The sequence below is a fragment of the Ceratotherium simum genome, chromosome 5, assembly GCF_057802395.1.
Source record: "Ceratotherium simum simum isolate JZ-2026a chromosome 5, ASM5780239v1, whole genome shotgun sequence".
Taxonomy (NCBI): Eukaryota; Metazoa; Chordata; class Mammalia; order Perissodactyla; family Rhinocerotidae; genus Ceratotherium; species Ceratotherium simum.
In genome coordinates this window covers 62,097,899-62,111,947 of record NC_141904.1, presented here as the reverse complement: position 1 = coordinate 62,111,947, position 14,049 = coordinate 62,097,899, and the positions used below count along the sequence as shown (strand labels likewise).

Genomic DNA, 14,049 nt, shown 5'->3' with positions numbered 1-14,049 from the left:
TGGTCTGGAGACCACACTTTGAGAACCACTGGTCTGGAGGCTGTGTCCAAAAATGAGTTAAGGAGAAGGGCTCAGGCACAAAGGACAGCCTCTTGAGGAAGACACCAGGATTCTTGCCCTGGCTATGCTGCAAACTGGAGCTGGTCAAGTCGCTCAGCCTCTTTGGACCTCAGTTTCCTCATCTGTAAAACGTTAGCACTTTCTAGTTTTATTCAAGCTGTTTTTAACTCCAGAATCAGTTCTTCATTCCTTACCAAGAAGGCCACCATGTGAAACAAATAAAATTAGAACTGCTTTGGATGAAGTGGGGGGCAGGGGGTCAAGGAAGAGGGAGCCCAAAACCCAAGCTACCACGTTCCTCTTCACCTCTGCATTTCTACACTGCCTGCTACCCACCCCTCCCCCCTTCTCTGAGGGACTCTGAACAATCTCTTAGGCTTCACAGAGCCCACTTTCGAAACCCTGTTTTTGGTGATCTCTAAAGTTCGTTAAGATCCCTTTGAGTTCAAACTTTCCAGAGTCCTATCTCTCCTGAATTTTTCTCCCCTTGGAGCTTCCTTTTTTTTTTTAATTGAGATATAATTCATATATCACAAGTTTCACCCTTTTAAAGTGTACAATTCAATAGTTTTTAGTATATTCACAAAGCTGTGCAACCATCACTACAGTCAATTGTAGGACATTTTTACCACCCTGAAAAAAACCCAGACTCATTGGTAGTAATTCCCCAACCCTCCCCCCACCCCAGCCCTAGGTAATCACCACTCTACTTTCTGTCTCTAAGGACTTACCGCTTCTGAGCATTTCATAAAAATGGAATCTCATAGTATGTGGCCTTTCATGACTGGTTTCTTTCACATGGCATAACGTTTTCAAGATTCGTCTATGTTGTTGCATGAATCAGTACTTCATTCCTTTTTATAGCTAAATAATATTCTATTATATGGATATAGCACATTTTGTTTAATTCATCAGTCGATGGCCATTTGTTTCTACTTTTTAGCTACTAAGAGTAATGCTGCTATGAACATTTGTATACAAGTTTTCATGTGGACCTGTTTTCAACTCTCTTGGATATATACCTAGGAGTGAAATGGGTCATATGGTCAATGTTTAATTTTTTGAGGAGCTGCTAAACTGTTTTCCAAAGTGGCTGTACCATTTTACATCCCCATCAGCAATGTATGAGAAATCCTAATTCTCCACAGCTTAGCCAATACTGCTTATTATCTGTCTTTCTAGTATAGCCATCCTCGTGTGTGTAAAGTGGTATCTCATTGTGGTTTGGATTTGCAGTGATGTTGGCGATCTTTTCATGTGCTTGTTGACGATTTGTATATCTTCTTTGAAGAAATGCCTATTTAAATCCTTTGCTCATTTTTTAAATTGGGTTGTCCTTTTATCATTTAGTTATAAGAGTTCTTTATGTATTCTGGATACTAGACCATTATCATATATATGATTTGCAACTATTTTTTCATATAATGTGGGTTGTCTTTTTCACTTTCTTGGTAGTATCCTTTAAAGCACAAAATTTTTTTAAGTTTTATGAAGTCCAATTTATCTGTTTCCCCTTGGAGCTTCTCAAGATGTCCATTTTAACTGAGTTTCAGAAGGATGACACCATTCCAGGGTGGGGAAGAACTGTGACACTAGAACTGGCCTCTCTTTTCCCTCAGTGGCTTTTACAGTCCTTCTTCAGATTGACTCGGTTGTGGCGGTGTTTAAAGAACTCCTACATACCTGGTCAGATGGCTAAACAATCCTTCCAAACAAACCGAGTCACTCTGATCTTAACTTTTTTCTTTTTGAACTGGGATTTGGGGAGAGTAGAGGGAGTGGTGGTGGTGGTGGGAAGGGTGTTGTCACAGACCTCGCTGAAAATCTGATGAAATTTATGGAGCCATTTCCCAGGAAAAAAAATACTTTCACATGGGGCCAGCCAGGTGGCGCAGCAGTTAAGTGCGTGCACTCCACTGTGGTGGCCAGGAGTTCGTAGGTTCGGATCCCGGGCACCCACCGATGCACCGCTTGTCAAGCCATGCTGTAGCAGCGTCCCATATAAAGTAGAGGAAGATAGGCACGGATGTTAGCCCTGGGCCAATCTTCCTCAGCAAAAAGAGGAGGTTTGGCATCGGATGTTAGCTCAGGGCTAGTCTTCCTCACCAAAATAAATAATAATAATACTTTCACACAATTTTACTATACAATTTCAGGGGACCCGTGGACGTTGTTAGGCCAAATGATAGACCCCAGTTGGAGATATATGATGAGAAATAACAAGTTGATTTTTTTGCAGGGGACCCTGTCTCTTATCTTTACCATTAATCACTTCTATGCTAGAGTAGAATGACCTTCTCTTAACCCTTGAGTCTTGGTTTTCTAGAAGAACAAGTTGTCCAGTGGCTTAATAACTGTATCTTGTGGACCCCACACCTTAGCTACCAAACTGTGTGACCTTGAGCAAGTCACTTACTCTTATAACCTTACTGTCATCATGTGTCAAATGAGAGAGAGAGCATGCAACACATAACCTTTGAGAGGTGTGTAGTTTGTCAAAATTGGGGATAAAGCTCCCTAATTTCTGGACGTAAGATTAGAAAGTTGTCTTCGATATGCCCAAATAGTAACATTTTGAGGCTAAACAGTAGTGCCTACTTCTTTCTGGACATTGGTCTAGCTGATAAAGTAGAAAAGACTTCATGTATTCCCTCCAAATAATTCAACATTACTTTTTTTTAATGAAAATAATAACTGAGGTTCATAAACATTTCCCTTTTTTCTGAGTGCACACACCCCCAAACTAAATGATCTTTATTAAAAGCCCATCCAATACTGTATTCTTATCCATGCTTCTTACCCTAAGACTGTCAGTTTCCCAAGCCATGCTCGAGAGACCTGGTATGCCATTTCTCCTTAGTATAATTGAATCAGAGACACCTAAGCAACCAGCTTGTGGGAAATGAGGCCTCTTCTGACCTTAGAATGCCAGGTGACTGAGAACAGGCAGACTGCAGCCAGACATAGTTGTACGTAAATATATACTTCCTCTGAGGGACCTTGCCCTGTGGCTATGACCTTGAGTAGAACTTCCTGGGAATTTTCATGCAAATAGTCTCTCCTTAACTTTTCTCACTTTGTAGACTGGGGATATTCATCTCCAAAGTAAAACTGAATTGTTAAAAAGAGATTGGCCAAGGATGACTGGCAACAGCCTGAAATTGGGAGAAAAATAGAAGTCCAATATCTCTATGTAGTTTTCACTTTGTGGGTATTGGCTATTAAGCTCATATTATAGATCTGGTTACTAATACCTGCTTCCACCTGGATTCCAACTCTCTCAAGGTGTTTTAGACTAGATACCGGCCAGGTGATACAATATTCTCCAATTTTAAGATCACTTCCTGAATTTCATCACTGGGGTAAAGTCTCATCTAAAGGCAGCTGTTGAAACATTTGTTAACCATACTTTCCCATCTTAAATATTTATTTTTTCATTAAAATTTGCAAAGCACCAATAGAGAGGAAATTGTGTATTAAATAGTTTCTCACTTGGTCTAGTGTGTTTTCATCTCGTTTCCAAGGTCAGATGGTCTTAACAGAAAGACAACATACACACAATCTGTTCCATGACAAGGCAAAATGTGCAGCACAGGAAGTCAAGTGGAATGATTTTCAAGAAGTGATTCTGAATTTGCAGCAACGTAGCCCATCCGAAGCAAAAGAGAACTCCCCAGACTTTCCATACCACGGAAGATTAGTGGCTCCCTTGCTCTCATCATGATCTAGTGCCTCAGAATATAATTTAGAGATTTTGTTATTATTGTTAGGGTCAATCCAATCCAAGAAGGCCAGCAGAGGGGAATGGAAAATGCAAAAATAGGAAGGATCCCTCTTTGTACCCATTTTGGGATGCAAATAGAATTGGATAGTCCATCCAACTGCAAAAAAAATTGTGACAGATAATCTAGTTGGAGGGATAGTAATTAAAAGATGCCCCAGTAGTATTTATACTCCTTCATGGAACTTCACATATGCATGGAACAACATATCTCCCAAGAAAGAGCCTAGTGAAGGCAGAGTATGCACTGTTGCTCCGGAAAAGCAAGTCAATCAAATAAGTCTCAGGAGAAGCTGGTAAAAGGAATTCATGTCTTTTGTAATTACTTGAATAGGAATGGCAGCTGCCTTGATATGTACCCCTTTGCTACATGATAAGCAGAGTAGATATTACCCTGCCCTACTATCTTTCCCAAAGTAGGTTTTATTTAATTCAGATTATAATTTACATACGAGAAAGTATATAGATTTTAGACGAGTTTAGAGGAATGTATACACACATGTAACCAGCGTGCTAATCAATTAGTAATAGTAGTAGTAATACTGCCGTAGAGCACTTCTAAGTTTCTAAGCCACGTTTCCACGCATGTGTCCTTACTTTGTTAGGTGAGTGAGATTTCTATATTCACAACAGGGATAATTCTAGCCCCACTGAGGAGAGGAGGAAATAGACCAACAGAGATTGATACACTCAAGTTTCCTCTGGAAGTAAGAGGCACACTTTTTTTCATAAGCAGAAAGAAAGTAAGAGACACACTTTTTTTCAAAAGCAGAAAGAAAGAAAAATACAGAGTGAAAGGGAGAGACCGTGGGACTACCTGGAGAGAAGTCAGCGCCAAGTTTGGCATGGGAAAATTGAAGATGGGAAGAGGCTCCCATGAGCCGCCACGTCTCCATGTACTTTAGTTTGAATTCCTTAGAGAATTAAAAGGTTTGAGGTTCCCCTGCTTTTGAAGAGAAAGCTTGTTTGTCTTTCAAGAAAGACTGACACTGTTAACTCCTCAGACCAAGAGCCTAAATCTTTCTTGGTGCATAGTGAACAATCACTCTTGACTCTGCCATTTCAGCCAAGTTTTTCAAGAGAATGTTTCTATTCTCAATGATGTTCTTTGTTTGGTTAGAAGCCCCTCATTTAATATTTTATATTATTCTGCCTACAACTAGCTTTTTTTCTTAGTGAGTTAAATCTCACAATTAATTTAATAAATGTGAATCATTTGTAGCAATCCAAAGAAAAGCTAGCAGAATGAGGCAGTCACATGAGGAGGGAAAGTAAGCATGTGATTCTGGATCTTATCTCAAGACCTAAAAATGAATTTGGAGCCCTGTCAATATTCCTGAATTCTTTTGCTCTGACATCTTTCTTTGTGTTTCCAGCCCAGAATTCTGCAGATAGTTTTTGCATTTAACTTTAGGTTTATGCCACTTACTAGTAAATCCTTTCGTGAAGCTAGCAGTGGAGACAACATGGGTTCTGATTCATCAGGGCTATACAACATGGGCCATTTACTTTATTGTTTTTCCTCTAATCAACTAAAAGGAAACTAAAATGAGATGACTGAGGGGCTGGCCCGGTGGCATAGTGGTTAAATTTGCGCACTCTGCTTTGGCGGCCCCGGGTTCGCAGGTTCGGATCCTAGGTGCGAACTTACACACCTCTTATCAAGCCATGCTGTGACAGGCATCCCACATATAAAGTAGAGGAAGATGAGCATGATGTTAGCCGAGGGCCAATCTTCCTCAGCAAAAAGAGGAGGATTGGCAGCAGATGTTGGCTCAGGGCTCATCTTCCTCACCAAAAAAAAACAAAATGAGATGACTGAGCAATAAGGTCATCTCTCCCTACCCTTATCTTCTACTCTATGAACGTGAACAAACAATAATATTTGAATTGCAATTACAGTTGACAAAATGTTTTCACCTCTAGATACTTGATCTTCGAAATAGATCTATGAGTCTGAGAGCAGGACTACCAGGAAAGGACTTGGCCCTAGTTTTTAAATAATAGTAAATAATAGTATAATAATAATAATAACAATAGAACAGACCTGCCAAAAATCTTTATAAAGGGTTTGCATCATTCTCTTTCCAAAATCAGTAATTTTTCCTGGCCTCTTCCCACCTCATTGGTCCTGGGTAGTGGTAGTATTAACTGTTTTTTACAAATGAGGAAGCTGAGCTGTATTTTCTTAAGCAATGTGACCCCCAACTTTGCACTGGGTCTTTATCTAGGTTTTCCAATTACAAGCAAAATTCCCCTATGACTTTAAATGAATTAACCTAATTCACGTCCATTGGCTCACATTCAATAATTCTGATTGCCAGTTATCAGAATATCAAACCACATTACTACGGCTTATTATTTCTGTATGTTTTCATAGCTTTTTGGATGGTTTGTTTAATTTTTATTTTCTCATGTGTCCTTTTGTCCTAATTTTTATTTGCACTATTCCTTTTTTTTCTATTCCTAATTAATCATCCTTCTGAAAGTTTGCTAAAGAGTGGGTAAGTGCATTTTCTTTTCCAAATAGCAATGTTTTGCATTGTTATTTTTTATTAAGGAAATATGGAATAATTCAAATGGATACTAAAATGATCTAATAAATGTCAAGGAGCTGGCATACAGTATTTTCTGTTGAAATCGCTTTTCCTTTTTTCCTGGCATTTACGGAAGATTTTTGTTTGTGTGGGGGTTTATTTTCGCATTACTATTTAAATGTAATCCACAGTGGCAGTTAGAGAAATTGGAAAACTTAGCAGCAGTCTCGGGAGAGGTTCTAAACCTAGGTCTGCTTATACATGAATGGAGGAAAGGAGTGGCTACCACAAGGGTTCAGAGAGAGACAGACTCTGCCTCAACACTGAGTCAACACCTGGAGATACAACTGAGGAGCTCTGAGGCATTAACCCAAAACATCTGAAGGTCTTAGAACAGTTTTTGCAAAATCCGTCACAGTGTCTTGGTCAAATGCCCTTGGGAAAGATTCCACTCCCTAAGCCACATCCCCCAGCAGTTTTCCAAAGGTAATTTTTCATCTCCTGTATTAAATTGTTGTAGTATCTAGCTTTATAAGACCCAGATCAACACAACACACTGCTAAGCCATTAAGCCATCCATGCATGCTGTTTGTAAATGTGTGTCTGTGTCTACACATATCCAAGCTATGGAAAGCCTTGGGTGAGGAACAATGCACCTGGTAATTTTTTTAAGAGCTTTAGATCTCTCTTCATCAAAGATCTAGAGTCAGAATCTTACAGATGCTTCTGGGACTATGGAAATAAACTGGGTCTGCAGACCAGGCTTTATTTATAAATTGCCTTGTCTAAAAATTACTGACGGATGCAATGCCATCGCCTCCCAAACATGCTAATATTTGTCTTTCTGTGTTCTTTAGCATCAATACCATTCAAAAATAGATGAACTAATTGAAGAAACTGTTAAAGAAATGATAACACTCTTGGTTGCAAAGGTAACCTTCAGCTTCGGGTGAAATGTTTCATTGTGAACATTGCTTTGTTATGTCCGCATTCCCATTAAAATGTAACACGTTAAAAAGTTGAGCTGGATACTCGTATTTCTCAGGAAACAAGATTGTACGTCACCCAGCCTCAGCTCGGAATGATTTTTCTGATGATTGCGAGCCGTGTGAAGATGAATTGATGAAGTGGCATATGTTAACTTAATAGGAATTTGTCCCCAAACGTTGCACTAGGATATGTGGAAAATGTTTGTTTTGTTTTCCAGCACTGACAAAGTTAGATTTTTAAATACAGAAAGTTAAACGGTAATAAGGAATTCTGCCATCATGAAAACCCCCTTTCCTCTAGTTTCACATGCAGTGAGAGTCATAATAAAACATAAAAGTCAGATAAAGCTATTTCAGTCACCCTCATGAATTATAGAATTTTAACTAAGTAATGCTGAATGGGAAGACATTTATATTTGCCAGTGCTAAACTTCTGTTTCCCCCAAATTACTGATAAAATACAAATAAAAATAGATTGGATTAAATGTAGTGCTAATATGTAACGTAAAAACTGCTTTGCGCAGTTTTGGATTTTGAAAAGTGCATTTAATATTATCGCATGCTATATGCAACTCAATAATATTTTGTCACTTTGCACTTCTGTAACACTCTATATTTGCAATCACATAATAATGAAGAGAAAGCCGGATAAGTCAAATATTTCTATATAAAGGCAGTCTATTGCTTTCCCCAGAGGCGGAAACGAAATAATAGAATGCAAAATGAGCAGAGGGCTCAAGGCTGGTCTCTATGTGGTCAGGAGATGTGGCTCTTTATTCCGAACAATTACAGTTGGAAATAATTCTTTTTCTTTTTTGCTGTTTTACTAGTTCGTTACTATCTTGGAAGGAGTCCTGGCAAAATTATCCAGATATGACGAAGGGACTTTGTTCTCTTCTTTTTTGTCATTTACCGTAAGTAAAGAGCTTCTTTCTTTCCTGGTTTTTGTTTTAGTTTGAGTTTGGGTTTGGAGGCAGGGGTGCTGTTGTGTTGTTTCATTTTTGGTTTGTGTGTATATGTTAACTGCAGTCAACTACCTATGTGTAATAATAACACTAAGCAGGACATTTCATAACAGCAGGTAATTCAAAACCATTTCTATTTCATTTGTGAATATCAAGTAGACACACACACACACACACATACATCTCTATATGTATGTATCCAAAGAGTTGCCGGCCTGAGCCCCCTTAGCTATCTCAGGCAAATCACTTAATATTTCTGGGCCACCAATTTTTCATCTGGAAATGAGGAAAATTAATTTTAGAGGTGGCAAATGGAGACTTGCAGGTCAGATGGAGCCTGGAAATATGTTTCATTTGGTCCTTACTGCGTCGGGTACACTTCTTAACTGAATTAGTTGCCCAGATTGAAAAATCAGGAGAATTCACAGAGAAGTGCATATTCCAGGGACTTGATCAAGTGAGTGGTCGGCAGCGCCGGGCCTGCATATGTAAGCCCGCATAGCAACAGGCTGCTGCTGGAGCTGAGTCATGTCCAGCCAGTCGCCTCACAGACCAGGCACGTGTTTGCCAGTTTTCCGTAGCCTCCTCCTGGCTGTGTTGCTCATTCGCGTACCTGCCTGGGCTTGCAGACACTTGAGTTTACAACCTCTGGAGCAGGTGATCGAGTCGATACAAATTCTGAGAGGCTCTAATTCTGTGCCAGAATTGGGCACTGGCATAGAAGTGAGTTAGATGGTGGGCAGAAGCCAGTCGAATTCTCTGTAGGTAAGGGATCAGTGGAGAAGGCCACTGTAAATAGGCTGCTTCAGGGGCCTGGCTCTCCCACCCTTCCTAGTGCTAGGCAGACACTGAAGCTGCATGTTTTCTTGCAATTTCTGACCGCAAGGGTTCTTGCTGGCTCTGAGACCAGCTGTTTTCCTCTGAAAATGCCATAGGAAAGGCAATCAATTTAGGACCCACGATCTGTGGGTTTTACAACAGCCTTACTGTATGAAGAATCTCCTAGAAAGGCACTGAATGCCATGAGTAAGGCTTGGCACAGGGTAGGGCATAGCACATCATTGTCTTTGGAATCTAACAAAACCGAGTTCAATTCCCATTACCAATATTAATCAGCTGTGTGATCTTGAGTAGGTGTCTCATCCTCTCTGAGCCTCCGTCCTATTTTGGTTTGGGTTCTCGTTTTGGGGAGGGGTGCCATTGTGTCATTTTGGTTTGTGCTTGTGTGTGTGTGTGTTAATTGTGGTCGACTACCAATGTCATACAGGAGTGGGGAATAAAATGATATTTCCCATAATGAGCTGCTGTGAGGATAATAACATAAGTGAAAGAGCTTAGCATAGTCCTAGCACATAGTAGGCCTCAATATATGGCAGCTATTATTAATAAAAGATAACTAATATGATTACTATACGATATAAACATACATGCACACGAGTTCTTTGCAAATATACCCTACTTTGTTCTTTCCCTAACCCATATGTTTGATTTCCTGGGATTTAAGGGAAATGTAGACAGAAAACATTTAAAACAATTTTTAGATAGCATCCACGTATCTACATGCCCAGCTTGTTTTAATGTGCAGCTCTAAACTTCCCGGGTGTAAAGATTGAACTCAACCCCAGAAGTGTGGTGGCACCAGCCCCTGGAATTTATTGGCGAAGGTGGGGTAGGAAGAGGATGGTGACAATAAGAATTCTGTCTGATTTTACTCTGTAGAACCACCAAGGAAACCTATCCAACCCACTCCTTTGACAAACAAAGAAGCCAAGGTTCAGAAAGGGGGAGTAATTTGTCTAAGGTCACACAGCAATGGGTAGAGTAGGGACAGGAACCCAAGTCTTCTGCCAGCTTCCCCCTACCACTGAACAGCTTCCTGGAGAGAGTGGGATTCAGCTGGCAATTGCCTGGCACTAGAAGGCAGATGGGCAAATGAGTGGGGAAGATTCATAAAGATGGATTCAGGGCACATGAGTGGGAAATATTAGATAATCTTTCATTCCTCAGTGAAGTCATGGAAATGGTGAAAAGAGGCAGAATTAAATGCAACATTTCTGGAAAATGTTCCCCTGACACCCACAAAAGATATCACTTTCTTTGAGTCTTCATTTTGAGCAACGGTTTTTACCATACTGGACTTGAACCAGTGAAAACCAGGAAAGCCCCTCTGCTCTTTATCGAGCAGAATTCAATCCACCACGGGGCCCCACCCTAGTCACTGACTTACCAAGAGAACTAATCAAAAGTGGTCCAGTGGCAGCGGTGACAAGGACATGGTACCAGAGAGATTCTCACGGAGGGTTAGAAACCTAGTGTATCTGACGCGGGAGTTTTCAAGCTGAAATTTTCATCCTCTCATCTCCCTTTTCTGAGACATTTTGCAGCCGCACAGCATGCCTAGTGAAGTCCCCATAACTGCAGAACACTTCAGTGCCTGTTGCTGGGCCTGTAACTTCCCTTCCTTAGTGACACTTCTCCCACACACTAGGCCATCCCAAGGCCAAAAGCACCCACTTATCATTTGCAGCCTATGTTCTCATCTCCTGCTGGTATTCCAGTGTTGGAGAACACGAGCTGTGCTTAGAGGTGGCAGGAATATCTCCACACGTGGATTCTGAGCTCCTGCCCAAATTTCAAAAGGCCTCTGAAGACTTCCTGCAGCCCAGTGGTGTTAATTATCCCAGAGTGGAGTGGAGGTAAAAGGGTTGAGCAGAGGCACCAGGTGTTGTGGAAAGATCCTTGAAATCAGTGATGAGAGAACCAGCTGTGAGTCCTGGGACACTGGACCAAGGCGTTGAGATAGTGCCGACACCCTGGCAGAATTGCCTTAACTCCACTCCCATTTCTGATTCAATTCTTCAAGTATTACTGTGCACTTACCACGTCCCCACCTCAGCAGGGCTGCCAAGTATGAGCCATGTGCTCTGCCCCCCAGAAAGCTGACAAGCATCGACAAATATGCCACCCTTTCCCCCTCTTTCTCCCGCTGAGCGCCTCCTTTCCTGGGTGGGCTTGATTTCATGGTCCAAGCCAGACATTTTGGAAAACGTCTGCAGTGGCACAGAGCAGGCAGGAATATTTATTTCTCGTCTCCATCTGCATTGCTTCCTCTCTTGGAGAGGAGCTGGGGGGAGGAGGGAGGATGAGATGTGGCTTCTTTGTGCCAGCCCGAGAGGCGCCCAAGCACACCCCTCCCCTCCTCCCTCCCCAGCCTCAGCAGCAGTAGCAGCCTAGGATTTATGGAGGCAGGCGCCTTTCGAACTTTTGAAAGATCAGCCCAGTTGGAAGTCGCAATTAGCAACTATCCGCCCATTTCCCCTGACTGCAAGATGTGCTTTTGTGTGGGTTGTCTGCTTGGAAGCGTCCCTGTCTTGTGGGTAGCTTCGCGCTGTTCTTTTAGGAGGCCAAGAAGGGGGACGAGCAGGTGCCTGGGTTCCTCTCCCAGCAAGTTAAAATCCTTTCCTTGATCCTATCCAGGTGGTAACAAATATGCTGGTTCTGAAATCCATTTGTTCTTTCTTTCATTCATTTATTCAGTCATTCATTCACCAAACATTTACCTTGGTAAATGTTTACCAAGCACCCATGCGTCGTGAATTGTGCTAGGTGCTAGGAACACAGCAAGGAGCAAGGAAGGCGTGCTCTGTTCTTTTGGAGCTTACATTTAAGGAAGGAGACAGACAATAAAAAAGGAAAGAAAATTATAGCGTGGGGGAAGAGCCGACAGGCCGCAAACTGGAGAGAGCGTGAGAGAGAGAGAGAAGGTAGCGGGTGGTGGTACTGCAGCTGGGATAGTCACGGACGGTCTCTCTGAGGAGGAGACGTGAGCTGACACTAAGAGGAGTCAGCCATGGGTAAAGAGTAGGGGAGAATCTTCTGGACAGAACAGCAACCGCAATGGCCATGAGGCAGGAAAGCAAAAGGCATTTTTGCGGGATATTTTGGAAGTAACATGAACAGGATTGAGGATTGAGTGGATGTTAAGGGTGGAGACTGGATTGGAGGGGGCCAAGGTGGAAGGCCCGAGAACTGTGATGTATTGAGGAGCTCAGCTGAGCTGAATGAGTCCCGAGAGTCCATAGGGTACAGCAAAAAAGCCCAGAATGGAGAGACCTGGGATGGGAGGGATGGGATCCCAGCTCTGCCCCTCACCATGGAGCCGTGTGACCTGGAACACGAGACGACACTTTGGCTTTTAATTCCCTTCAGTGTAATATGATGACAGTTATATTAGATGAATTCAGAAGTCTAAAATAACTACAGCTCCTATTCTTCAAGCACTTGCTAAGTGCCTGGCACAGGGCTAAGTGCTTTAAATATATTTTTCTCATTGAATCCTCTGAACAATCCCATTCCAACAACACTCTTCTGCACATGATGAAACCAAGGCTCAGAGAGGTTAAGCCCTCCAGCTCGACCAGCACACTCGCTCCTTCTAAACTCTGGAGCCTCTGAGGAGGAGTGAAGAGGTAGGAGGAGCCCACCCCCACCCCTGGCAGACAGAACAATTAGATCAAATCCTCTGAAGCCCCCTAGAATTCACCCAAGATCTCCCCATCAACCAAATCAATTTGAGATGGTCGCAACGTAACATGGAAGCCAGTCAGGCAGGAAGGATAAAGCCCATTTTAGGGCTGTCAGGGGCCCAAACCTACTGTATGTCCAGTCTCCTAGGTCTCAAATTACCCTCATTCACCCTTTTCTCTCTTTGCTAGCACGTTAATTATTTTGCCACTTAGAAATGAAACAAAGGAGACATGCATCTTCCTGCTAGAAGCCAGCATAGGTCACCCAGCGGCTTCAAATGCTTTTATGCAGACCTCTTGATGTCACACCAGAGACCAAGACCACCTCCTTGGTCAAAAGCCAGAACTGGAACCAAGAAATTCACTTCTGTCCCCAGAACATTTTGGTTGCGAAGCATTTCAAACTTTAGAGTGGGGTGAATGTTCATAATAGTTGGTTAGTGTTATCTCTGATGGGGTTCCATTTTGGCTTTGGCTTTGGGGAATGCCCACCGTGGGAGAGATGGCTGTTTATAGTGTGGGCTGGTGATGGTGCTGCAAATAGTGAGGTCTTGGTCCACCTTCAGAGGGTAACATCATCAAATTATCAGATGCTGAATTCATGTGATTCAAGTCAGTTGGCCTCTACATGTCAGAGTGGAAGTGACAACCTTGGTAGTAATAGCTGATGTTTATTCAATACATACTATGTGCCAGGCACTGTGCTGAGTGATTCATGTGCATTTTCTTATCTGATCCCCACAATCACCCTATGCAGTAGATACAGTTATTATCCCCATTTTACAGATGAGGGAAGTTGAGTAATTTGTCCAAAGTCCTACAGCTACTAAGACCCCACCTTAGATTTACTGCTCTATTATCACCAGAATGTTATTCCCCATAGAAGCACAGAAACCCATAAATGAAGTCAATTAGTGACTCTTCTAGGAACCATCTACTAACTGATATCATTTCTAAGGGAAAGAGTCATGTATTTTTCACATCTTACCAGCAAAAATATTTTATAAATAATTTACCCACCAGCCAATCAGTTTGGAATAAAACCAAAGGAATAGACATTGAAAATTCCCCATTTCCTTTGTTCTTTCCAGGTAATCTTCAGTCTCATGTTACTCCTTCATTCAAAACATGTTTATTGAGTGCCTACTATGTTTGGGGCACTGGGGGCTTCGCAATGAATAAGAGCAACAA

General features: G+C 41.9%; 1 protein-coding gene across 4 annotated transcripts in view; it reads left to right on the top strand.

Moving 5' to 3' along the window:
* The window catches only part of CADPS (calcium dependent secretion activator), a 437,514-nt gene that overhangs the window by 362,493 nt on the left and 60,972 nt on the right, over positions 1–14,049 (top strand). For all 4 annotated transcript variants that reach the window (XM_087431281.1, XM_087431280.1, XM_087431279.1 and 1 more), the window contains 2 exons: positions 7,236–7,310; positions 8,198–8,281. In XM_087431281.1, the coding sequence (XP_087287407.1) occupies positions 7,236–7,310; positions 8,198–8,281 (159 nt within the window). The remainder of the gene's footprint in view (positions 1–7,235; positions 7,311–8,197; positions 8,282–14,049) is intronic.